The following is a 24708-nucleotide window of genomic DNA, read 5'->3' as shown; positions in this document are numbered from 1 at the left end:
TACTTGGGGAAGCCTGCCTCGTGGCTGCCTTCGAGTCTTCACAAAGTATGTGGCAGTCGCTACCGCCGTTGCTGCATGAAGGTTTTGTGTGCTTCCCCTGCTGACAGACGGCCATGAAGATATGGCCAATACTGTGATGAGCGCAGAGCCTCATTGAGCACTACACTGACTGTGTGTGTTAGGAACAATGCTTACAGTGCCCACTGTCCTTTATCATGGCTATGCCCACACCAAAGTCTAAAACAGTCTCTAAAAAACAGTCTGACAAATGAAACTGCTTCCAGTAATTCAGCCACAGAATTAAAGCGTCAAACAACTGTACAACAGCATATAAGCTCAATAAGCTACTTGCAAAAGCAAGAAGACTGCTTTTTTTTACATGCAGTAACAACTACTTAAAAGGAAAATCAATGGTTTGTTGAAAAAATAGCTAACATTAATAGTCATTGGTGACGTTCACCACAAAACTACCTGTAATATGTCACAACAAACAGTGGTGGCTCACCAACAGCAAACAGGTAGGAGTGAACCTTAATACAATGGAATGACGTCATTCACGTTTACATCTCCTCTCATATGCTCCTTGGAATGAAATGTTTCCCATTTGGTGTGCAGATGCACTGTTTTCAGTGGAGAGTTTCTCACAGCACAGCCGTGATGTGCTTGGTTGCAGGGTGTGACACGAAGGAAGGAGGCAGCAAAAGCTAAAAAATTCTGCATACAGAGAGTACCTCACCTTGCCAACATACTTCTCCCGTTCGGGCAGATTGTGCTTGATCCAGGCCACCGTGGCCTCGTAGACCAACTCTTCTGAGGAGACATTGAGCTCATCGCTCGAGATCAGGTCCTCCACCTGCGAGTAATACAAGACGAACTTAGAACATTTCCCACAACACTGAGCTCACAAGTATTTTTGACAGCATATCTACACTGAGCTTTTCATTTGTCACCAGACATTAAGAAATTTGTAGCCACAAGAAAACACGAGCAGGTGGAGAAGAAAGCTGGGCCAGTAAGTCGTTACTACCATGTTTCATGCACCAGTGCTAAGAAATAAAGACACATAGGGAAACAAAATTCCTAGACTTCCAGCCCTCTCCCAGACACAAAGAAGCAAAAAAGTGGAGACGTGTTTAAGACTGCTTCGTGTGTGAGAAGGCATAGGACCACCTGCTCATTTTGTGAACGCAGTCGCTGCGTGCTGCAGCGTGATGCAACCCAATGCCATGCAGCTGGCAGTTCTACCACTGCATGACTCAGCACAGCCACTGCTGCGCCGCTGCGCCCCTTCTGATCTGTGCGCTGACTTTGTGAAGGCAGTCGCCGCCCAACTGCAGCCCGCACTCTGCCTCACGGGTATGACATGATAGCTAGTGGGTCAATGCCCATATATGCAGAATTGGCCTTTCTCTACCTAACATTCGTAGATCCCTGGGAGTCCTCATACCACTCCTGCCGCAGTGGTTCAGAGGTTAAGCGGTATGCCACTGCCCTGGGATGGCAGGTGCTGCCACTGGTGGGACTTGTGCAATTCAGATTGTCCCGAGCAACCTCACATGGCCAATTATTAATTTAACCAATCATTAATTTAATGCAGAAAACTAAAGTAAGATTCGACAGTCTTCGAAGGAATCAGTGGCTTACGACTGGTAGCAAGGTGCTGGAAGTGCAGATCAGATCACGCAGATCAAGATCATGAGTGAAATAACTACAATAAGAATGGGGTGGAGAGCATTTGGCAGAGTCTCTCATCATGAACGACAGCTTACCAATATCCCTCAAGAGAAAAGCGTACAACAGCCGTATCTTACCGGTACACACCTATGGGGCAGAAACGTGGAGGCTAACGAAGAGTTCAGCTTAAGTTAAGGACAACGCAGCATGCTATGGAAATAAGAATGTTTGTTGTAACTTTCAGAGGCAGGAGGAGAGTAAAGTGGTTGAGGGAACAAACGCAAGTTAATTACATCCTAGTTGAAATCAAGAACAAAATAGGGCACGCATGGGCATGGCATGTAATGCAAAGGCAAGACAACCACTGGTCCTTGATGGTAACGGAGTGGATTCCAAGAGAAGGCAAGCGTAGCAGGGGGCGGCTGAAAGTTAGGTGGGCGGATGAAATTAAGAAGTTTGCGAGGATAGGCTGCTTGCAACTGGCAAAGGACAGGGTTAACTGAAGACATATATGGGAAAGGCCTTTGTCCCCTAGTGGGTGCAGTCAGGCTGATGATGATGAATATGTTGTAGCATGAAACTAGCAAGCAATAAACAACCTTTCCACCATACCTGGCTATCCCTGTAAATAGCTAGAGTGAAATAAAACGGACAACAAAACAAAAAAAGGCGAGATTCAGGCAACAATCACACGACATAAATGGAAAACAATTTCTTGCATATTGCACAAAAGCCACCTTTGTAGAAAAGAAAAAAAGTATGTACTGCGCAAGAAGCTACTTCCTTAACTTTGACAAAAACACTGCAGGCATGTTTTTTGAGAAATGATGGAGGACACCAAACAAGGTGCAGAAGCAGAAAACACATCTCTTCTAAATTACATCATGAATAGGCCTTTGTGAAAAAGATAAAATAGCTGGAGATGCGTTTTTTTTTTTTTTTTGCAGCAGGCCTCATTTGACATTCAGTGCTTATCTCGTACACAGCAGTCTTTTTCTTGCACTTGTAAACATGAAGGATGGTATAATGGCAGCTACAGTAAAATTTCATTAATTCAACCACGTTTAATTTGAAAATCCGGATAATTTCAACTGCCACCTCGGCTCCTGACAACAACTATTTAATTTGGATGCTACAGGTCTTAATGGTTAATTCGAACAAGCTCCCGAAGGGAGGTTGTGTCCAAGTAACGCCGGCATGGCAGGAAATATTCGGGAAAAACTCTCTCTCGTGGTCGAGAGTAGACATGGCCATAAAATGCTTCGCAGAGCCGGCGCAGCACACTCTAGAGGCTGAACCTGGCTGCAAGGCAAGGTCTCGTCTCGGCCGAACAGAACCATCTGCCTGCAGTGCTGCTTGGGCAGCAGGTTGTTATGCCCTTACTGTTTATAAATGGGTTCCACGCTGTGCTGAAGGCGTCATCTGTATGAGACCACAGCACTCTTGGTTCGCTCACACGCGGCGAGGACTACACGTTTGCCATTCGGGCGGCAGGATAGAGCATAGGCTTCCTGGCGCCACGCGCTGGCTACGCCCACCATGCGACTAGGAAGACAATGTGGGTCTGACGTACGCATGACGGGAGGCGTGACGACGAATGATCAGCCCCGTCACTTAGTACACTCCAACTGCTTATCGGTTTCACTTTTCTCAGCTTCGCCCCGTCCCGCAGCGATGGCAGCTTGATTAGCCAGCACCAGCCAACTTAGCAAAGCACCATTTTGCATGCGGACTGATACATCGCTGATGTTTTTTTTGTGTAGGTACGGCACCGCTGAGCTGTTTCCTTTGCTTCCGTCCACGTCATTGGGTTCTTCCAGTGTACTGAAACTGTGCACACTTGTCATGCGCCGTTCACCGTGTATGCGGTGAAGCCTCCTCACACACAACGGTGCCACTTATTATGAGTGTGAAGCAACAGCGGCGAAGCTCCATCGCATCGCACCATGAAGGGTGCAGGAGGCCCTTACAATTTAAAAGCAGTTCTGCTTCGATGCTCCCCACAGTACGCATGCAATAAAGAATTGATGGAAACATAAAAAATAGTAATTGCTGTCCTGTTCTAATCTCAAAATCAGGCAACCATTGCCCAGTCTCTCACAAAACAAATATTCCGTGATGCAAGCAGCTCTTGACAGTAGGGGTGTGTGAAAACTCGAGTACGAATTGAATAGCAAATTTTTGTTTTGAATAATTCGATTCAAGAACTGAATACCTAGTATTTGGGTGACTGCGCTGATGCAAGATCTATCGTGCTATGCACACATTTAATCTACAGCTGCCACAAAGCAGGCGGAAATAAATACTCAATAACACAAACCTGATAGCACTCGTGACTCAGCCGAATCATGAACAGGCGAAAAAAAAAAATCCACTTCACGCAGCCGGAACTTCGCTAGTGGCACAGGTCACGAGTGATAGCAACCACAGCACAGCACAAGCAATAATAGATGTGCACCTTTAAAGACTATATATCTCGCTGTCGACATGTGAAACTGATTTCCCTGTGAAATTTTGTGGTGAACGCCGGTACGCCAGCCTGCGAGGTCACTATTAGTGACTACGAAAAGAGCAGCATCTACTCCTATTCACCATTTAGGTCACGGGCCATCCTACATTCATTCATTCATAAGACAGGCAATTATATAGAAATATTTACTTTCAGAAGAGACAGAAGCATGCCGCCACTAGAAAACAACAGCACTGAACTGAACAAAACAGATGATGGTGATGGATGGATAGATGGATGGATGAATAAGGTTGAACCCTTTAAATCGGGCGGTGGTTCAAGCCACCTAGCCATGACTTGTGAAACTTTACTCTTGTCTTAAATTTAGCCACCAATCAGATAACCTTCGCTGTCGAGTGCAAGAAGCTTCTCACTTCTGGTTGTACGCGCACCCACACCGCCGCGCTGCCAGTGCTTCACAGTTCCGCATCTGTATGGCTCTGTTTTCAGAGTCTCCGCGCTGTTTAGTTGAGTTCTGTGGACCAAAGGCGCGAAAGGATTGTATCGGTTTGTGTGCAGTGCTGCACGAAAAGTGATTGCACGAAAACTGCGATCTGGAAACAATTCGTCAAGGATAATCTGCAGGAAGCGACGTGCAAAACGTGCAGAGCCAAACTTCGAACCACGCCAGGCACGACGACACCACCAAGGAACAAACGTCACGTTTTGCACAGCACTTTTTTGGTGGGAAGCGAACAAGTTTCGGCAGTGCATCGCAGTCTTCTATCAAATGTAAGTTTGACACGGCCAAGGAGTTGTTGCAGCGCAGAAGACGAGAAATCACGACGCGGATTGCTTGGATGCTGGCACTCGACCTCCAGCCATACGACTTTGTTGAAAGCCCAGGGTTCAAGGAGTTAATGCATGATATGGAGCCACTGTACAAGGCCCCCTCTTGGACAACTTTTTCAAGAACAATCAACCCCGACCTGTACAGGGACACTGTAAGCGCTGTCAAGTGCCGAATTCATGCCAACCTGCAGGAAGGCATACAGTCTTTGTCATTCACCAGTGACATGTGGACATCGAACTTCGAAAAACGGGCGTTCAGATTGGGCAATCGGCACGTGATTGACAGTCACACTGCATGCAACATCTTAGCACACCTGGAAGCAATGACGAGTGAATGGGATCTGCCACTGCAAGAGGTACCCATTTTTGTTGTGATGGACAATTCTCTAAATTTCTGCGCAGCTCTTCTGGACTGACTTTTAGTGTACCCCCATGCAGTGTTTGGGCCATACATTGCAAATGGCCATCAAGGATGCCAAGGAAGAAACTGCAGGAATGCCCGCCATTCCTAAAAATGCCGTGCAATAGTGGGCCATTACAAGCACAGTGCCCAAGCTGTAGCAAGACTAAAGGCGCCAATATACTCTGACGTCCTCGGCGTCCGGGAGAGCGACGATGGCGGTCGGCCACGTCAAGTCGGCAACGCCGCGAAGCACAAATTTGGCTTGCCTACAGTCCGACTGCTCCGACGCGACGCAGCCGCTACATCTGGAGAAGCGCATGCACAGAACGTCCGACACGCCCTCTGTCGCGGATTCACAAAACAGCGCTGCCCATCCTCGCAGCCTGCTGCATTCGGCGCCGAGAGCCATCGGACCGCGCTGGAAGCCGCCGAACACGCTGGCGGTCAGGCGCCGCTGGAGTGTAAGTGGTCGCGTTTTGCCGACGTGACGTCGCCGTGTCGCACGCGCGTTACGATGGAGTATACCCGCGCCTTAGAAGACTGCCAGCGGTGGATGGAGCTACCCCTCCTGGAGCTCGTCCGGAATGTAGACACCAGGTGCAATATCGAGCCTGACATGCTCTCACGTCTCCTTCAGCTTAAAGAGGCAGTTTGCCTTGAACTCACTACATCTGAAACAGTAGTATGCAACCTGATACCACAGCATACATGGCAAAATTACTTCTGAAAAGCAATTTAATTACATTACTAATTACTTTCCTAGAAATCTCTCAAAAGTAACTAATTTACATTACAAATCACTACTCTCAAAAAGTAGCGACAGTACAATTACTTCCCAAAAAGTAATGAAAATTACTTTCAAATTACTTTTTAGTTTCAACACAAAAAGCTGCGCACTAGTCATAGTTCCTACAAAATTTTCATATTTCTTTGTTTGCACCGCTGCTGAGTTTCAATGTGGGCACTGAAAATTTTGCCCCTCTTACAATAAATGTAGCCAGTCCATTGAACAGCCACTTTACCGATGCAGATGAGGTCAACTTAATCGCAAAATTTAATTGCTCGCATTGCTCTCGTACCAGAAGTCAATTGTCCAATGTGCAGTATGATCTCACCCGCTTTGTTTTGAATAGTTTGTTGTACACATAGACTGCGGGAGTGCATCAACTGCCTGCTGATGCTCATCGTCCCGGAAATGCACCAGGGTGCAAACAAGTTGCCATTTCTGCTGTTGAATTGACATTGACTTGTTCTGGAGGTACGTTGGCAGAAAAAAATAGCATGTCGTGGTGCCGCTGCCATCCACAATCCCTTGAGTAAAAAATATGGCATCATATCCGGCCACAGAAACTAGTTTTTCCTAGAACACACAACCAAGTTTGTTAGATGTCATTTGAGACTTGCCAGTGTGGTGACGTGACAATATATATGCAGCAGTCTAGAGGGAACTACTCGCTCAAGCACTCGCAGTGCGTCTGTGGGAAGGTGCAATACAGCATGTCATGGCCATGCAACTCTCCCTTTGGCCCTGCAGCGCCTCTGTGTGTGCGACCGTACACAGTGCTGGAAGATGCATAGCAGTTCTTAAGTAGACTCGTCACCAAGGTGGTGCCGATGCGCGCACACACATTGCCTCTACTCCGCGTGTACCGCTTCACTGCAGTGCTGGCTTTATCTGGCCGTGTTTTTCTTGCTTTGTGGACACGCAACCCCACAAACGTGAGGCCAGAGCATGGCCAATACAAGGAGAAGCATGGACTCATCACTCAGCGAAAGTAATTTTGCTAGTAATTACTTTACTCAATTACCAGCTGACAAAAGTAATAAATTACATTACAAATTACCAAGAAAAGTAATTTAATTATAGCAATTCTATTACTGCCATGTCTGCACCACAGGAATGGAAAACGGTGGCTGGACTGGTCAAGGCTCTTGAGCCAATTGCATCAGCAGCAAAAGACCTGAGTGGGCAGAAGTATGCAACCTTGTCTTCGGTAATACGATTCTTTTACGGTACGCACATGGTGCTGAAGGAATGTGCTGCAGCAGATGACGACACGTCACTGTTCGCAAAAAATTTACAAAAAAGTGTGAAGGCAAGATTTCCTAGCCACAATGAGCAAAAAGAGTGCATCATGGCAACGGCATGTGACCCAGGATTCAAAAACATCTTTTGTACTGAAGCTTTACAAAAAACAGGGCTTCTGGAAGTTGCTTGGTGTGAGCTGCAGAGCTCGTCGACCCCACCACCCAGTGACTGTGCTGAGCCCTCAACATCTACAGCACAAAAGCAGTGTAGTGCCAGCATATGGGACAATATCGACAAACTTGCAATGCCATCTGGGAAAAGACAACCGTGAACCAGGTAACACTGATGAATTTCAGCAGTACATTCGAGAAACAGTTTGCAGCAGGGATGAAGACCCTTGTGCGTACTGGAGGAAAACAGGCAAGCAGAACTTTCCCGGTCTGTACAGAATGGCTATGAGATAGCTGGCTATACCAGTAACGCAAGTTCCAAGTGAAAAACTATTTTGTACAGCTGGCAACATTGTCACGTCCAGGCGAGAAAAGCTGTTGCCGGATCAAGCGCAGCAGCAGCTGTTTTTTTTGCATGGGAACTAGTAAATTATATGTACGCACTGCAGCACATGTTTGAATAAATTTGTTACTATTCGATATTCGATTCGATATTCGATTTGAGAATTACTCTTTTGTATTCGCACACACCTACTTGACATTTTTTCCAGGTGTAAGGAAGACGACGGGCATAAGCGCGAGCCGCATGGCCATTGCCTGGTGCACGCTCCTGGCTGGACTAGCTGACCTCGGACTGCTGTTGGCCCTGCTCCTGTTAAGAAGCTCCTCCAAATAACCTCCTTACATAACCTCCTTCTCTGAACCTTACACAGGGTTATTTGATAATTTGAGCTTCAGGATAATTCAAACATGAACAAGCTTTTACTGTATTACTGCCTTAAAGGGTACATGGCAATTAAAACTTTTTCGTTATTTACACATAAAATATAACCAGATTTAGCACAGATAAGTAACTTTTTATGCTAACTTCTGAACCGCATTTAAATTTAAGCTAGATGCTCCATACTCCATACATAGAAGGGAATGGAGCGGGGGCTGCGAAAGTAGTGTGCCCGCTGACCCATAATACTCCGTCACATATCAATTGTTCCTCTTGAAGCCTTGGCGAGTGTTTGGACGAAAACGTGGCATACAACGAAGAGCTAATATTGAAAATCACAGCTGAAGTTGTGAGGCGCTCAGTCTTCAGGCCTTCTGGGTACAATTTTCTCCGAGTGTACACTAATTTTTTGGCGTGGATGGAGTTAGAACTATGTATTATACTGCCACTTGTCATTCTTACATCTCGAAGACTCGGTGAGCCGCAGCACGAAAATCTGGTGGGAGGTGAAACGAAGTGCAGGAGGTTGCCAGCCACGGTACTTGATACTTGTCGAAATGAAATGTGTCCGTGTTAACCTTGGTTGTACAGAGCACCACTTTTCGGGCGCGGACTTAGCTTGCGCAGACAGGTGCACTAGCTTTGGCAGCGTTGCTTGCTATGCACCATATTTACACGATTCTAATTCGACCTATTTTTAAAAAATTGAAAATCCGAAGTGGGGAGGGGGGTTGACTTACAATCGAAACGAAAACATCGCACTATAAGTAAAGGCGAGACAAACGAGATATCAGGCATGCTACAGCGTGGTTGCATTTTGCTGCGTGGCTCCGTCTCATCGCTCTTGGTGCTGGCCTTGAGCTGCTGCTATGTCAATGCGCAAAACTGGCACCCGACACTCCCCACACGTGGCAGCTGACTGCGGTTGCTCATAAGCGGCAGCGGCCCGATAACACAATCGCATTCTAAGGGAAGCTCAATCATCCAACAAGCATCCAACAAGTTTTTTTTTTTACTTTCAAATGCGCGCTCGGCACTCAAGGGAGTGTTACGGAGTTTCTCCAACGCCGAGTTTCTCCAACGCCGAGTTTCTCCAACGCCGAGTTTCTCCAACGCCGAGTTTCTCCAACGCCGAGTTTCTCCAACGCCGAGTTTCTCCAACGCCGAGTTTCTCCAACGCCGAGTTTCTCCAACGCCGAGTTTCTCCAACGCCGAGTTTCTCCAACGCCGAGTTTCTCCAACACGGAGTTTCTACAACACGGAGTTTCTCCAACACAGAGTTTCTCCAACATAGTTGATGGAAGGGCCGTTGTTCCAATCGAGGTGGCACCTCCACACAGAACGACAGCGGTGCCGGAGAGTGTCTGTAGCCGACGGAAGAGCCGATGCCATTCACGCGTAGTTTCTCTTTGGCTCTGACGCATTTGACTACTGCCGGCTGCATTTCACAAGTTTTTAATGTAGTGTTTCATCACTCATCATTTGTGTTCCAGGTCCGGCAGGCAACCAGCGCTCATTCACGGCTACATTCAAGATGGCTGCCATTTTTCATGCCGAAGAAACGAACAGTCGCACGCCGGGCCGCAAGTTCTACGTTCGCAACGGGTGGTACAGGTGTGGCAGGTGCAGCGAGGAAAATTTTCAGTTGTTCCATGCGATGTCGCGATGTGGCTGCTTTGCGAAGTGCGGGATTTCACTGGACGACGACGTTAGAATGACGTGCTGTGGGATCGCAACAGCGATCACGATGGCAGCACTAGTGAGGACAGTGGCACAAGTGTGGACAAGTAGTCCAGTGACTAATACCTTTTCGTTTTGGATTGCCCACGGGCACGCCTGCACACGGCAGCAGATAGCAGCTGGCGATAAATAGCGACCACTGGATAATGCTATCGCGTTCAGCTATTCAAGGCCAAGTTTAAACAACCTCGGAAGTTGTTTTTTTTTTTTCGGAAATGTGATTTGGGAGGGTCGACTTACATCCGACTCGGCTTACAATCGTGTAAATACGGTATGCAATGGAGCACAGATGCTGAGTAATTACAATGAATACTCTCGTAAGGTCATCTATAGGGTATTAATCAACTAATCAAAAAAATTCGCAAGTTTTTTTTGTGTCAGAATGTTCACAATACCCGTTCTGGGCATTAACACTTTTTTTGGATGCCCAGTACTCACGAGAATTAAAGTTAAACTTCAGTATGCATGTTTACATGAAACTGTTTCTTACAAAAGTAAATTTTTAAAAATATTAGCATAATTGAAAGCTTCAATGCATTCCTCAATGCCTCAGAATTTATATGCAACAAACACTCGTTCTACTGTCATTAGTTACGAAATGCCGAAGGGATGAGCGATTGCAATCGCGGGAGAAGTGAAAGCTGAAATAAATCAACCTGAAAGCTCATTCCCTTGTTTGCTTCGTTTGCCTCATTTGCTTTTGGCCAGAGAAAGGCGGAATTACAACCAGCCAAAGCTTTGATATCTGCTCTTCATGATGATTCCAGGGTGGTGGTGCTCCCTTGTCTGAAACCCCTTTACGATGCGCCGGGACCACCTAAAGCGTGATTCACTCAATTTTCTATGCTTACACCTAAAAAAAGTCACTTTCTTAATTTTTTACTGCATATTTCACTACAATTTTTCGCTGCATGAAAAGAATAAACTGAGAAATAAAAAAATTGACTAAATTGGCCCTTTTTTTTGCCTATCCCTCCTTAAGTGCAACAGTGTCAAAAACAGGAAAAACAGGAAAAACAGGAAGCTGTGATGTTTCATTATTTTTACAGCACTAACTTCAAGAGCTGCCAGCCAAGTTAATTATCCACTCATAGCAACCACATCAGGAAAGCAAGATTAATGAACAAAGGTAGATTGTACTTCTCAAGAACAGAGATCCCTCATCTTGGAAAGTGAAGTGATCAACCAATGCATCAGATGTAACTATGTTGACGAACACAGGAGCTGGTAGCTGAGAACTGGCAGTTCTGGAAATGTGATGACCAGTTTGAAACCTACCAGAAACCCTTTGCCCATGCATGAAAAGATGACATTTTTGCACCCTTTCAAGTTTCTCAGTGCAACCTTTGTGCTATGGGACATTCTCCTCACTTAGTTACAGTAGCTACCAAGAGAGGGCACTAGTGTACCAGAATCTGAAAAGATGAGCCACTACATTTCTTGGCTACTTAGCCAATGAAATAATGTGCCTGATTATGTCACTTAAATAAATCAAACAAAAGGTACTACTTGTTCAAAAATACTAATTTCCAAGAACATTTGTGTTTGCGACCCCTTAAAAAAATCATTCACTGGTTCTTTTTTTAATCCACGACAGCAGCTTCTCCTTGAAAGTGTTCTCTATGCAACTTTTCGCCCATGTCGAGCAGTGCGGTAACAAATAATCAAGCGCTGGTCAACAGAACGGAATGGAATAGAAGGAGAGGAGACAAGACCTGCGAGAAGGGCAGCATGAGGAACTCGTCGGTGTGGGCCACCTCGCGGAAGTGGTGCAGCGCGTACCGGTGGCTCTTGCCCAGCAGGTCGCGGCAGGCATGAGTGTCGGCAAAGCTGCGGATGCCCAGGCAGTTCGACGGGTGCAGCTGACCTAGGAGGAACGCGCAGCATGCCTCGCGCACGCTGCCCACCTGCAGCAGGCTGGCCGCTGGAAGCAGGCTCTGCACAGTTCAACGAAAGGAGGTGACAATTCCAACGGTGCTTCACTGATTTTATATGATCAATGAAATAAGTAACCAAACACAAGTGTACAGCACCTTTTTTTTTGCATGAGTGGCTGTCACAATGAGACAGAAGAAAATGCAACAGTAACACTGTACCAACTCTACTTCATGGCTGTGCCTCTCGTTTGTCACATTGTTTTCTATCTTCTCAAGAGCTCACCACATGCCCAACAACACTTTTAGACAAAGAAAGTTCATTGCTGAAGCAGGTTATTACGTAAGTTATGCAGAGTCTGATGCGGGACATGAATACTGCAGAGGTCTGACTACATTCCTCACGACAATAAACTTTGTCCAGCAAAAGTTCTGCTTTCTTTTTATGGCAGCCTTATCTTGACAGACAGATCTTAACTAGTGGTAGACTAGGATTCCTTTATTCTAACATGCTCAGGAAGAGAGGAAACATTAGTCATCAGCAGTCCTCTCTGTGAATGTGAAAGCAGATAAGCAGCTGACAAGCAGCCAAAAAAGAGTCGATAAGGTGTGAATAAGTAGCTGATAAGCAAAAATATCTCAGCCACACCCAGCTGCAGCCCACAATTAAGGTTCGATCTGAGAACAGGAAAGGAGGGACAGCAACGAGGAAACGTGGCAAGCTCATCAAATGACGTGCCATCGGCCCACGCAGCGGCGGATGACGGGCGTGTCGCAATGTGATGCGGGGACACACGTCGCTGAGCGCAGTTCCTGTGACGACTAGACGGCAATGGGAGAGTGCCGCACAAGGTCACAGGGGAAAGAGACAGCCAGCTGAAGCCTTCCTGTCTGTTCTCAGCTTCCATTCGCTGTGCCAGCGGAGACACATTTGACGAGTCCTTGCACAGAAATCAGGGACGGATCATGAGGGGCAGAGCAGGTGTGCAGCGCAGGTTTTTTTTTTATACATAAGTTTTACATGTAAAACTCTGTGATGAACAGTGCAGAGCAGAGAGCAACTAGAAACACATACTATCACGATGGAAAGAAACACGAACTACGTGGCACCTACATGCTCCGCTGTTCAAATTTCTTTTCATCGTACTTTTACCTGGGTGGTATGAAAAAGACATTACAGTCGTCCTGGAATGTACCATGGGCGACTCTAGCGTCTTTTTGCCATCACTGAAGTAAAAGTGTGATGAAAGAAATTCGAACAGAGGAGCATGTAGGAGACGCGTTGTTCTCGTTTCTTTCCATCACGATAGTACATGTAGTGAGAGACCTTGTAGTGAGAGAGTTTGAAAGACCTTTTGCAAAGCTTTAAACAGAACCATGGTCAAAAAGTGAGCTCTGCAAAAGAGGTGTTTGTAAAAATTGAGACCATTCATTATGTTAAGAGCTGCACATGCATCTCAGGTTTACTACCCCAAGCAGCATTCAAATATTTTTATAAAAGTTAATTTTTCTCTCACAACTAATGGCAGAACAAGAAATGCTTGGAGCTGTTAGCTTAGTGCTATCAGATATTCCTCAAACAAACTTGACCATTTTATATGCCAACACCATCACGACACTCCCCAGCATGGCTTCTATACCTACACTTTTTCTTAAGCTCAACTGTCAAACACAAGTCGAATGGCCATCAGCAATATGTCCCTTTATCGAAACATTAGCACAGCACTGAAGCACCATGAGCCTTGTTTGTTGCACAGTTTTCATTAATTTCTGTGGTTACACCCCCCTCTGTGGTCTGTCTCCGAGAGCACAGAGATGCATGCACGTACCTGAACGTTGCTCTCCGTGATGACGATTTCCCCCGTGTAGGCAAACTCGACAAGCTGCTGCAGTGCACTGAATGCGATGTCATGGAGGACCACCTCAGTCTGGCCCTTCTCACACATGTCACCTGGGAACGTGCACACACAAAGGAGAGGTGGTGAGGTGCTGTTCACTTTATGTCTGTTTCCTGACCTGACTGCCCAAGTGCTACTTTAATTTCGTTTATGGGGTTTAATGTCCCAAGGCTACACAGGATATGTGGGACGCCGTTGTGGAGGGCGCTGGATAATTTCGACCACCTGGGGTTCTTTAACAAGCACTGACATCGAACAGTATACGAGCCTCTAGATTTCGCCTATATGATTGCCCCAGTGCTGTTCCTGGTTAGTCATGTACTACACTGATACCGGAATGTGTCGCCAGAGCTTTTTGGCCATGCAAGCTTTATTTTCTTCATTTTAAGGTTGCTTCATATGGCCTTAAAATAAGAATGATGCACTAATCTGCTCACAGTTCAAAAGTGCGTGCATTGTTGTGTCACTTTCAGGTACTACAGGGAACTGCAAACAGTTGACACCAGATGGCCAACTTGATTTCTTGTTTCTGTTGTTGTTGCTCACAGGGCAAAAATATGCTATTTCCAAAAGGCTATCACAGAACAAGGATGCACTTGGAAGCAGATATTTTGCAATGGCAAAAATTAATCTGAGGCAGTAAATACACCTATACTGCCCTAATCATGCATTCATCAAATTTGTATCTATAATAGTACTGATTAAAAATAAAAGTTTGATGAAGATGCCTAAAGTTCCAAGTACATCCATTCTGTCCGACATTAGATAGATGCAAGGAGAAACGCTTCTTTTTTTGAAGTTAAGCGACCTATTACCATCAGTTGTGGCTATCTCCTACATAAGAAAGGAGCAATTTGCTTGATGAAAAACTGATTAAATGCATGTGAATAGCTTTGCAGATGTTGGTAAAAAGATTTACATTCAACTAATGTACAAACTACTTGTAGGTAAGGCATAATAATTTGCCTGACATGACTATCATGACACATTTAAAAAAAAATACATTTCACTGCCTGCCTCACTAAGTGTGACTGCAGTGGTTAATATGACAACAAAGCGTTTCGGTGCAAAGACAAACTTTTCATTTCATTTTAATTAACAAGTAATGAACAATTCAGCATGACGCATGCTTTCAAACTGCTTTATTTTTAATATCCACCCAAACTGACCGACAGCTAACTGTTAAAACCAGTTAAGCCAACCATACTTTCAAATATCATGCAGACTGCATTTTGAACTGACCTTTGCAATGCCATCGTGTGGTTAATACGAAAAGCACATTGGCACCAGGCATACAGGTAAGCAAAAATGGAAGTAGATACGTCAACAACAATAACATGAAATAAAATGATCCTGAGAAGCCTATATAGGAAAGAACAAAAACTCAGATGAGATCCATGCATGGAAGAAGAGCCTATGGATGGCCAACACCAGTGAACCCAATGGGCAATGAAACCCTCTTGGACGTCCTGCAGACATCCAAATGTCCACACTATGCCCATGGTAGTGTTAATGTCCATTGGGAAGAGACGCCTGGCAACACGAAAACAGCAAAAACAACAGTGACAAGGGCTGGCATGCTGCAGCCTTTACTTAGAGGGGTGGCTGGTGTGAGGAGGCGACACTCAACTATTGAACATGGCATGGAAGTAGGGGCTGGAAGCAGCCAGCACCAGCCGGTGGGCCAGCAGGCTCTGTCCGCCAGCCACCAGGCACACGTCGCACAGCTGTCCCTTGAGTTGCATGCAGTGCATGGCCTGGAAAGCCTCACGCAGGTGAGCCTCGTGCACGTGCCGACGCTCGTAGCTGCCGTCCCCAACACTCAGCAGGCTGCCCCCGCCACAGTCGCTGCTGCTGTCTCCCAGCGACCTGCGGTGCCAGTGGCCAGTGCACATGGCAGGCCCACCTTTTTACACACTTGGCTCTTAATGACACGCCTCCTGAGATAATGTAGCCACTGCCCGCAGGAAATGTCACTCACATGGCTCCTGTCACAAGAGTCCTGGGTCATATGTGACTCATTAAATGCCTTACACACGACCATGACCCCATTACACAACATGAACTCTTGATACCTAACACAAACTTGAACCACATGAACTGTCCAACTTTTTAACTTTTTTTTTCTCCTGCTCAGTTTCATCTCTCATTTGACAACCGCTGCCTCACTGGAGATCTCACAAGGAGACACGATGCATCTACAATCACAGGAACCTGAAATGGGAGCCTTTATTTGTACACATATATCCCCAGTTGCCGCTGGTCCATTTTGCATGAAAAGGCATTGGGTCCTGGTATCTGCTTTAAACAGCAGCATTTGGCATTAGGAGCAATGGAAGATAGTGGCTGTATTTGAACTTCGCCACAGAAAAGAAAGACGAGCCAGATTAAAGGAATAAGGAATAGGTACTGAAGTGGTTCCAGCTCAGGATGACGTCATTTCAGTGGCTTTGCCAGACGAAACAGTGCAGAACCAGCTTGTGTGCAAGCATTTGTTGGACCGGTTTCTTAACAATGTGGCACTGCAAGCTAGTGAAATGCGTTAATATGCATGGATGAAATATTGACCAAAACAACCATGAACACAAGAGGTGACATGCTTGCCACATCTGCCAGTCTAAGTTGTGTGAAAGAATCTTCAGCAGCGTAGTTCAGTATGTTAGGTGTTCTACTCTTTCCTATTATTTCCTGCATATTTCCTTGCTGTATTTTGACTGCTTGGCATAACTGTGCTTTTTTTCATTGTGAACTGCCACTGCCGATGGAAATATATCTTCAAGCTCAGGTGAATATCTGGTGTATTCTTATTATATTTTTACAATGACAGCAAGCAATTTGTAAAGCTGCAACCATATGTAGACTTGGAAAAAAAATTAAAATACATAAGAAAAACTTTTTGCTACAATGCTGACAATACAAGTACAGTCAGCCCCTGAACAACTCGTACAGAAAGAAGGGACACAGAATTTCTGGTGGTTAGGAAGGAGAACAAATAAATGGCACGATGCCTGCAGCCCTTATTGAAATTGGTGAGAAAAGAACCTACTGAAGCGAAAATGGCATTGGCATAATCAGAAGCAATGTTTTCAGTTGTTCAGCTTATCAGTTTTCAGAGATTCTCTACTCTTCTAAGACATACTAGTGAAACACTGGAATAGCAAACTCCGTATGCCACTCCATATTCTCAACTGCACCACTGCCAGCATATCTTTTGAAACACTGGAATAGCAAACTCCGTATGCCACTCCATATTCTCAACTGCACCACTGCCAGCATATCTTTCATGCAAGCATGCTGGCGTCTTAGCATAGCACATTTCTGCATTTTAATTGGTGCTGAAGGGTGAATTTTCATTCATCTTTCAGCACCAATTAAAAACCAAAATTCTGCAACAACCAACGTTTTGCAATGTTGCCAAGCGCTCTTTTGTAAAGGAGGGCCAGGGGAAAGAAGTTTAAGCAATATAAAAGAGTGCAGACTGATGACTTCTTTTTTGGAAACCATGCTTATAGAAAGTCTGCCAATTCATATGTGAAGCATAGCAATCTTATCCTCATGGAGAAGGGGAATACAATTGAAGCACCTGTAAAAACTGCACCCTGTTTTTTGTCGTTCTGAAGATGAAACACAACTGGAGCCATTTGTGTGAAAACGAATAAAGATGCTAGTTAGAGGGACTTAATTTCCGATGGGGTGGCAACGGGGATGATAATTTAATACTTTGAATTTATATGTTCTACACAGGCTTTCGATGCCTATACAACTGTTTCCTCAGTCTGAGTAGTACAACTAATTTAGTGCCCACATGTCACGCTTCATCATTCGAGGGTGTCCATAAACTGCTCACCGAGGCGTGAAAATTCATTGCCTCCTGTCGTGGGAAGGGTGGGGTCTCCGGAGTTCCTCATTAGAGGGTGCTACAGGTTTGCAACAATGTACCTGAATCTGTAGCTGCAAAGCAAGTTTTCTTTTTCTTGTTTTTCTTACTTCCTGCCCTGGTACATAAATAATTAGCCACGCTTTGATCCGTTAAGCTATGGCATCATTAGCGTTGCATGACTGGGGGAATTGCATAACGGTGCAAGTCTGCCTATTGTATTTACATATGACGCTAATTGCATGCGGTTTGCGGGCATGTCAGTCTGGAATGCCACTGACATCAGCCTCGTATAGAACATAATGGGGTGATTCAATGCAGTGGGTAGCTTTAGCTCGCACAGCAGACACATAGCTAGGTGCATCCAAAATGACAGGGAATGCCCAGTTAGTATGTTAACGGCAATCACTCCCCAAGTACAAGCTTGGCCATCCCGTTCCGGCACCCCGCTCAAGGACAAGTCTGATATATGGCAGTTCTTCAAGCTCAATGTAATACTACAGTAGAGACAACACAGGCTGCTGAATGCTGGCTAGGTGTTTTTTGTCACACTTTACAAGTCTGTGCTCATGAAAAAACAGTGTATTTCTGGTTAATAAAATAATGAGGTTCACATTAGTATGTGCTTACTTTTTTTTATGCTCTCACAAATTGCAGCAAAAGCAACAACCTAATAAAATTTAAAGAATACGCTTTCAAAGGCAAAAAAAAAAAAAAAAAACACACCTTCCCTGAATACTCCCCTGTAGTGCAATTACTTCAAGTAAGCTTCTTTTTGTGGCCATCAAACAACTCTGACTTTTTTTCACTGCAGCGTTCATTCAATAAAACCAAAACAATTAGGTCTTTGTGCTTTCAAGGACCCAAAAACTTTGACTTAGTCCTACAAGTTCTGGAGATCTGCAGATATCTAGCTGTACCTCTGATAGGAACATGCTGGGTAGACCGCAGGGAGATGAAATAGCCAAGTATGTACAGTTGCTCACGAGTTGCATTAGATGTCACAGGGCTTGCAAAATAAATCATCAAGACACCACACCTGCCTCCTTTTAGCATTATAAAAAACAAAAAAACTCATTATGAAAATGATTGGTTCCTCTATTATGAAAATGGTTTATGGTTTATGGGGGTTTAATGTCCCAAAGCGACTTGGGCTATGAGGGATGCCGTAGTGAAGGGCTCCGGAAATTTTGACCACCTGGGGTTCTTTAACGTGCACTGACATCGCACAGTACACGAGCCTCTAGAATTCCGCCTCCATCGAAATTCGACCGCCACGGCCGGGATCGAACCCCATCTTTCGAGTCAGCAGCCGAGTACGATAACCACCGAGCCGCCACGGCGGCTTATGATTAAAGGCAATACAGTAGCAACAGTAGTCTAGATGTCCAAATTTCTTGCTGAATCTTAGTCTTTCCTCAGCAAGAACTTTCAAGATTTGATTTACGGCACCTAATTATGAGAACCGACTGAGGCAAATATAAAAATTATGTATATCTTTGTTATCCAGAATTTCAGGCCAGACATTACAATTAAGATAAGTTACAAATGTACACTGACTGCTTACAAGATAATGTGTGTTTAACAATTCCAATTATACTATGCAAAATATTAAGCTGTGGGCTTATAAGTAACAAATAAAATTTAACAAAAGAAAGAAAAGGTTGATATTAAAAAAAAAAGATTACAAAACTCCCCTTCACAACATTGTGCCCACATGACACCTAGTGCAAGCTGTATACTTCTCCGACGCTGATAAATTGGCTACACCCTACGGCTGCTACGCTTAGAGAAGCACTCAGTATGACAACTGCAAGCCAAAGCCGGTGCATGTGTTTGGACATTCCTCAATTCAAACATAAATGGAGAGTTACAGACCTGTCGTTTTTCAGCCGGTCAACACATACGTGTGAATGTGTGTGTGGCGTTTTCACTCGTGAAAATTAACCCATGACCTGCGGGCAAAAGCATTGATGCAAATTATATCTGGCACCGGGGCAGATCCTCACTACAATGTGCACTAGGGAAGCTCAGCTGGAAAGAGGTGCTCTGATCGAGTGCACTAACAGCCTGTGTGAAAGCTTTCTCCTCTAACACTGCAAGTGAGAAATATCACATCAAACCCTTAATTGATACTGTGCCAAAGCACATCCCATGAGTGCTTACCAAAGGAGTTTGTGGCGGCACCCCCAACATAAGTTTTGCAGGTTCTATCGAAAGCACCAATGCAGAGTGTTACCCACAATTGGACTCGCATGTGTTTGGGTGCTTTACTGTAATTATGAAGAAGCACTACAGCCCATAAAAAAAACTGATGTGGCATACATGGAAAAGAAAAAGCTCAGTGGACCCTGGCAGATAAGCAGCCCCTATCACCATAACAGAAAGCAACTGCCTTAATTTCAGAATTCAAGTTCTCCACATAGTCTGCCTGTTTTGTATGCTACTGCAAGCAAAAGCAGTGCAATATACATGTACTATCAGCAACGAATAAAATGTGAACAAGAAAACTGAGGTAGCAACACATATACACAAACCTATGAGCTCCTAGAAAGTATATACAAGCCAGGTTGATTAACACTTCTGTAGAAGAGCCTTTGCACTTTCGAAGTGACATTAACGGATTCGCTAGCACAAAGCTTAATCCCCCTGCCTAAGAACTTGTTATTTTGCGGTTTGTGGCTCAGTTTTCTTGTTCGCATTTCATTTCTTGCTGATAGTGTATACAGATAGAAGTATATGCATAAGGGCATATGCACGTACAGACATATGTAGAAAAGTTTGAGGGATGTGGTTTCGCAAATTTACTTCTTCGCGTTGCCTGGGTAGTCTGCCAGCTAGCTGATATTTTTCATGTGAATGGAGCACACATGTCTGCTCACGATTCAACCCTTAATTTACCTGCTTTGCCCCACCACAAAGAAACAAATAATTGTTTTCCACCAACCCGCACACTTTTGTATATGACTGTATGTGTGTTGGCTAGAAGGATCTGCCTATGATGTTGCCATAAACTCAGAGAAACATTTTGCCCATACAAGCCGCCCCTTTCTTTAATTATTTGCGACGCTTGAAGCGTGGCACTCACCTGGGTCCTTCCTCCGACGAGTCCTTCAGGCTGCCTTGCCCCCTGGCCAGCTGGGATCCGCGCAGCATCCTTCCGTCGCCTTCAGGCATGCCGGGCGGTGTCTGGCGCATTCCTAGCCGGAAAGCAAGTTGCCAAAGAGAGCCCGCTAAGGACATCACCGGACCCGTTACCAGCACTGGAGGCACTGTTCACGGCGGCGTCAGATTCTGCTTCATTGTTTCAGCGCTCGAGCTCACCGCCGCCAACGCAGCAGCCATCCGATAAGGCAGACCGCGATCGAACCTCAAACAGTAGTGACGGATTACGCGGCTCGTATATCGCGCTCACGCGCGCAGCGGATCTCCCCGACGGGGGGACGCGCGCGGATCGCGGCAGCTGATGAGAGCGTGTGCGCTGAGGAGCTGGATCGAACGCGGAAGAGGCGACGAAGATACGAAAACACGCCGCTCGCAGTGCAATGACTCCAAGATATGTTTAAGATACGCAACTCTACAAATAAACAGCTATAGCAGGCTCGGCTCGATCGAGGACACAGCCGAAGATGAGCAACTAGCTAGGGGAACCGTGCGCGATTCTCGAGCGCTGCAACATCCGAGCAGCTTTCCATCACTTCCCTGCAGACAAGAGCGCGGCGGCCGTGCGCAAAAGGATTAAAGCACACGCGGAGCAAAACGGTGCGTGCGTGCGTGGAGCGCACGTCGGTCCCCGAGCTGCGAACACCTGCTCCGCGTGCTACACATTTTTTTTTTTTTTCATCACCCGCATCAGTGCAGCAGGGTGCCGCCCTCACACACCCGAGGTGCGCGCGACCTGCGCGACGCGCGCCCGGTCATCAGAGGGGTCCAAGCGGTTCAATGAACCCACGCACGACGGCGCGCACAAAGGATATGCAAAGCGTGCGTACGGTAAATGTGCGCGCGCGTATTGCAAACGCGCGTAATTGTGAAAAAGGGCTCTTACCACGATACGTGCCGCCGCCGGCTTCGGCTACGCACGGGGCGCTCGCGGCTTCTGAGTTTGGTGCCGACCTGACTGCTGCCCAGCAGTTGTCCCACTCCGGAAGCGCTGGTCGCCCGTGCTTCGGTCGTTTGGCCGAACCGCGCTGGTTGCGCGAGTTGAACGTCCGACGATGGCTTTCCCCGCTGGATGGGCAGCGGGGGGGTCTCCCCTCGGCAGACACCGCCCAGCGCCAGCAGCGGCGGATCGATCGCTCGCGGGCGCTGGCTGCTCCGGCACTCTGCTGCCGCTCACGCAAATGACTCGGGCGCACCGGCTGTCAAACGCCGCTGCTGCGAGCGGCAGCGCACGCCGCTTTGTGGTGAGGAATGTCCCTCCTCCGCCGCCACCGCCCCGCTGCCTGTCGCCGGGGCAAGTTCATTGCACCGCGGATGCGGACCGTAGTCCCTTAGCGCTGCTTGCGTGCATATGCCGCACCTGACACCACCGTCACTACCGTGCTCTGCTTCACTGCCAGCCGCTTCTGCCGGCCGCGCGCCAACTCATGCAGCACGATAGCTCTCTCGCGCATCCGGCGCGCGCGACTAGCTTTGATCGTGCAGCAAGGCTGTAGTACGAAGCTCAGAGTGCGAAGGGCACGGTGGGGGAGGACTTCGGCTATTATCGTCAGCGCTTTCATTTTCCGCTACGCTTCGCTTGTTTCTGGCAGCAATCAAGGTGATTGCCAGACCGCGGCCAGACCGCTGTGCGCGATTTATGATCGACTACTTTCTGACCTTTGTTTGGCTTTATTTCTGTCGTTTGGGCCTCATATGCCTCAACATGTCAAATGATCATATTACCAGCAACGAATGTGCGCCCTCGCGCAATTTGAAGGCAGACTTGGTTGCAACGTTACTAGAACTCAACCGTTGGTTGCGCACCTCCCCACTGGCTGACCCAAAATGAATAAGCAAATCAAGGAAATGGGTGAATGCATAGCTTTTTAGAATTGTAGCTGTGATTCTACACTTGTAGCACTTCAGACTTTGTGTAGTCTTTCTTGGCCTTTATTATTTTCGTGGCTGTTGGTTTGTTGCCGAGTATGGAATGCCTGATGCTTTTTTTCATATACAGTGTTGTGCGTTTTTATCGTGACCACTTTAAAAAATTTCCCTGCCTCAACCGCTGGCTCATTTGCCGTGAAACTGCACACAGAGCATGCGTATTATGGTAACTTTTGTATCGTAGCAAGTTTCACAACGGTGCTTACTTAGTTGAGCCGTGCATGATGCGAAAACGTAATCGTCTACGTAGAGATCGGCAACCAAAACCCGCAGACGACGCTTTTTCCCTGAAGGGCGGCAGTAGCGCCATCTGTTTTGGGCAGTGAAAACCGTCACGACAAGGCCGCCGAGGCGAGCATTGCAAACAATATTCTTTAAAAGGTAAAGCCTCGTTAAATCATTTGTTCTGATATTTTTCCGCTTAATTAGTCGAAAATGTTGTAAGCGCTTCAGTAGAAGCAGACGAAACGACAGGAACGGCATATTCAAAGGGCCCGCGCTCCTTGCATCGCTCTCCTCGACGGCCTAGTCGTGACGCTTTGCGCTACCGAAAACAGATGGCGCCACTGCCGCTCTTTAGCGAAAAAGCGTTGTCTGCGGGTTTTGGTTGTCGATCTCTACGTAGACGATTATGTTCTCGCATCATGCACGGCTCAACTAAGTAAGTACCGTTGTCAAACTTCCTACGATACAAAAGTTACCATAATACGCAAGCTCTGTTTGCAGTTTCATCGTAAATGAGCCAGTGGTTGAGGCGGGGAAACTTTTGAAAGTCTTCACGATAAAAACACACAATACTGTACAGAGACTTCCGTTTTTATGCGCCGGATTTAAAAAAAAATTTCTCTGTGCAAAATACTCGCCTAATAGAGAGCAAACAGCACTCACAAGGTAGAATATTACTGCTTAAGTTGTTTCAGATCTAAATGAACATCGGTACTTAATTGCCTGTATTTGGTGGAAGTGGCGAAAAACTGCTTTCGGCTGCGAGTACACTTTTTGCAGACGCGAGCCAAGCAGCCGGTCTTACAGGCTGCGCTATCTGCCAGATGAACATGCAACTCACAAGCGACGACTTATCAGTGTGTGTGCTGTTGCTGTCACATTTTCACTGCGGTATTTAGTAGCAGAAGCAGTGATGTTCCTTGTGATCTTAATTTCGGCGGGCAGACGAACCCCATCTTCGAATGACAGCTCGTTTCTCGCATTCACCGAGCCGAAACGTCGTTTGCCTCGCCGTCCGGCAGATGACGCAGTCTGTGAGATCGGCTGCTTGGCTCGAGTCTGCAAGAACTGTACTCATAGCCGAAAACAGTTTCTCAACTATTCCACCTAACCCACCGCGGTGGCTCAGTGGTTAGGGCGCTCGGCTACTGATCGAGTTCCCGGGTTCAAACCCGACCGCGGCGGCTGCGTTTGTATGAAGGCAAAACGCTAAGGCGCCCGTGTGCTGTGCGATGTCAGTGCACGTTAAAGATCCCCAGGTGGTCGAAATTATTCCGGAGCCCTCCACTACGGCACCTATTTCTTCTTCACTCCCTCCTTTATCCCTTCCCTTACGGCGCGGTTCAGGAGTCCAACGATATACGAGACAGATACTGCGCCATTTCCTTTCCCCAAAAACCAATTATTATCCTTATATTCCCCCAAATACAGGCAAGTACCGACGTTTATTTAGATCTCAAACAACTTAGGCAATAATATTCTAACTTGTGAGCGCTGTTTGCTCTCTGTTAGGCCAGAATTTTGCGCACAGGAATATTTTTTTAATTCTGGCACATAAAAACGGAAGACCCTGTAGTAGTAGTAGTATAGTAGTAGTAGTAGTAGTAGTAGTAGTAGTAGTAGTAGTAGTAGTAGTAGTAGTGTTTATTCAAAAATAAAAAAAAATATAAAAATCAAAAGGAAGGAAAAAATTTTTGCTATCCCC

At 46.2% G+C, this 24708-nt stretch overlaps 1 protein-coding gene across 5 annotated transcripts in view; it reads right to left on the bottom strand.

Annotated features, from left to right (window-relative positions):
- LOC144121563 (kelch-like protein 17) overlaps window positions 1-24708 on the bottom strand; it is a 74267-nt gene that overhangs the window by 17436 nt on the left and 32123 nt on the right. For 2 of the 5 annotated variants that reach the window (XR_013312642.1, XM_077654837.1), the window contains exons 1-6: window positions 21736-22386; window positions 20776-20887; window positions 15441-15679; window positions 13742-13863; window positions 11754-11975; window positions 737-853 (exon numbers count right to left, since the gene is read on the bottom strand). Coding sequence is in view for 4 of the 5 variants with exons in the window: in XM_077654837.1 (XP_077510963.1) it covers window positions 737-853; window positions 11754-11975; window positions 13742-13863; window positions 15441-15679; window positions 20776-20885 (810 nt within the window). In the remaining variant the exon portion in view is untranslated. Of the gene's footprint in view, window positions 1-736; window positions 854-11753; window positions 11976-13741; window positions 13864-15440; window positions 15680-19565; window positions 19643-20775; window positions 21466-21735; window positions 22387-24708 lie in introns of those variants that run through there. The other 3 variants (XM_077654838.1, XM_077654839.1, XM_077654836.1) reach the window with 3 other exon arrangements.

The sequence above is a fragment of the Amblyomma americanum genome, chromosome 2 (genome assembly GCF_052857255.1).
Source record: "Amblyomma americanum isolate KBUSLIRL-KWMA chromosome 2, ASM5285725v1, whole genome shotgun sequence".
Lineage (NCBI taxonomy): Eukaryota > Metazoa > Arthropoda > Arachnida > Ixodida > Ixodidae > Amblyomma > Amblyomma americanum.
This window is presented reverse-complemented; position numbering and strand designations above follow the sequence as displayed.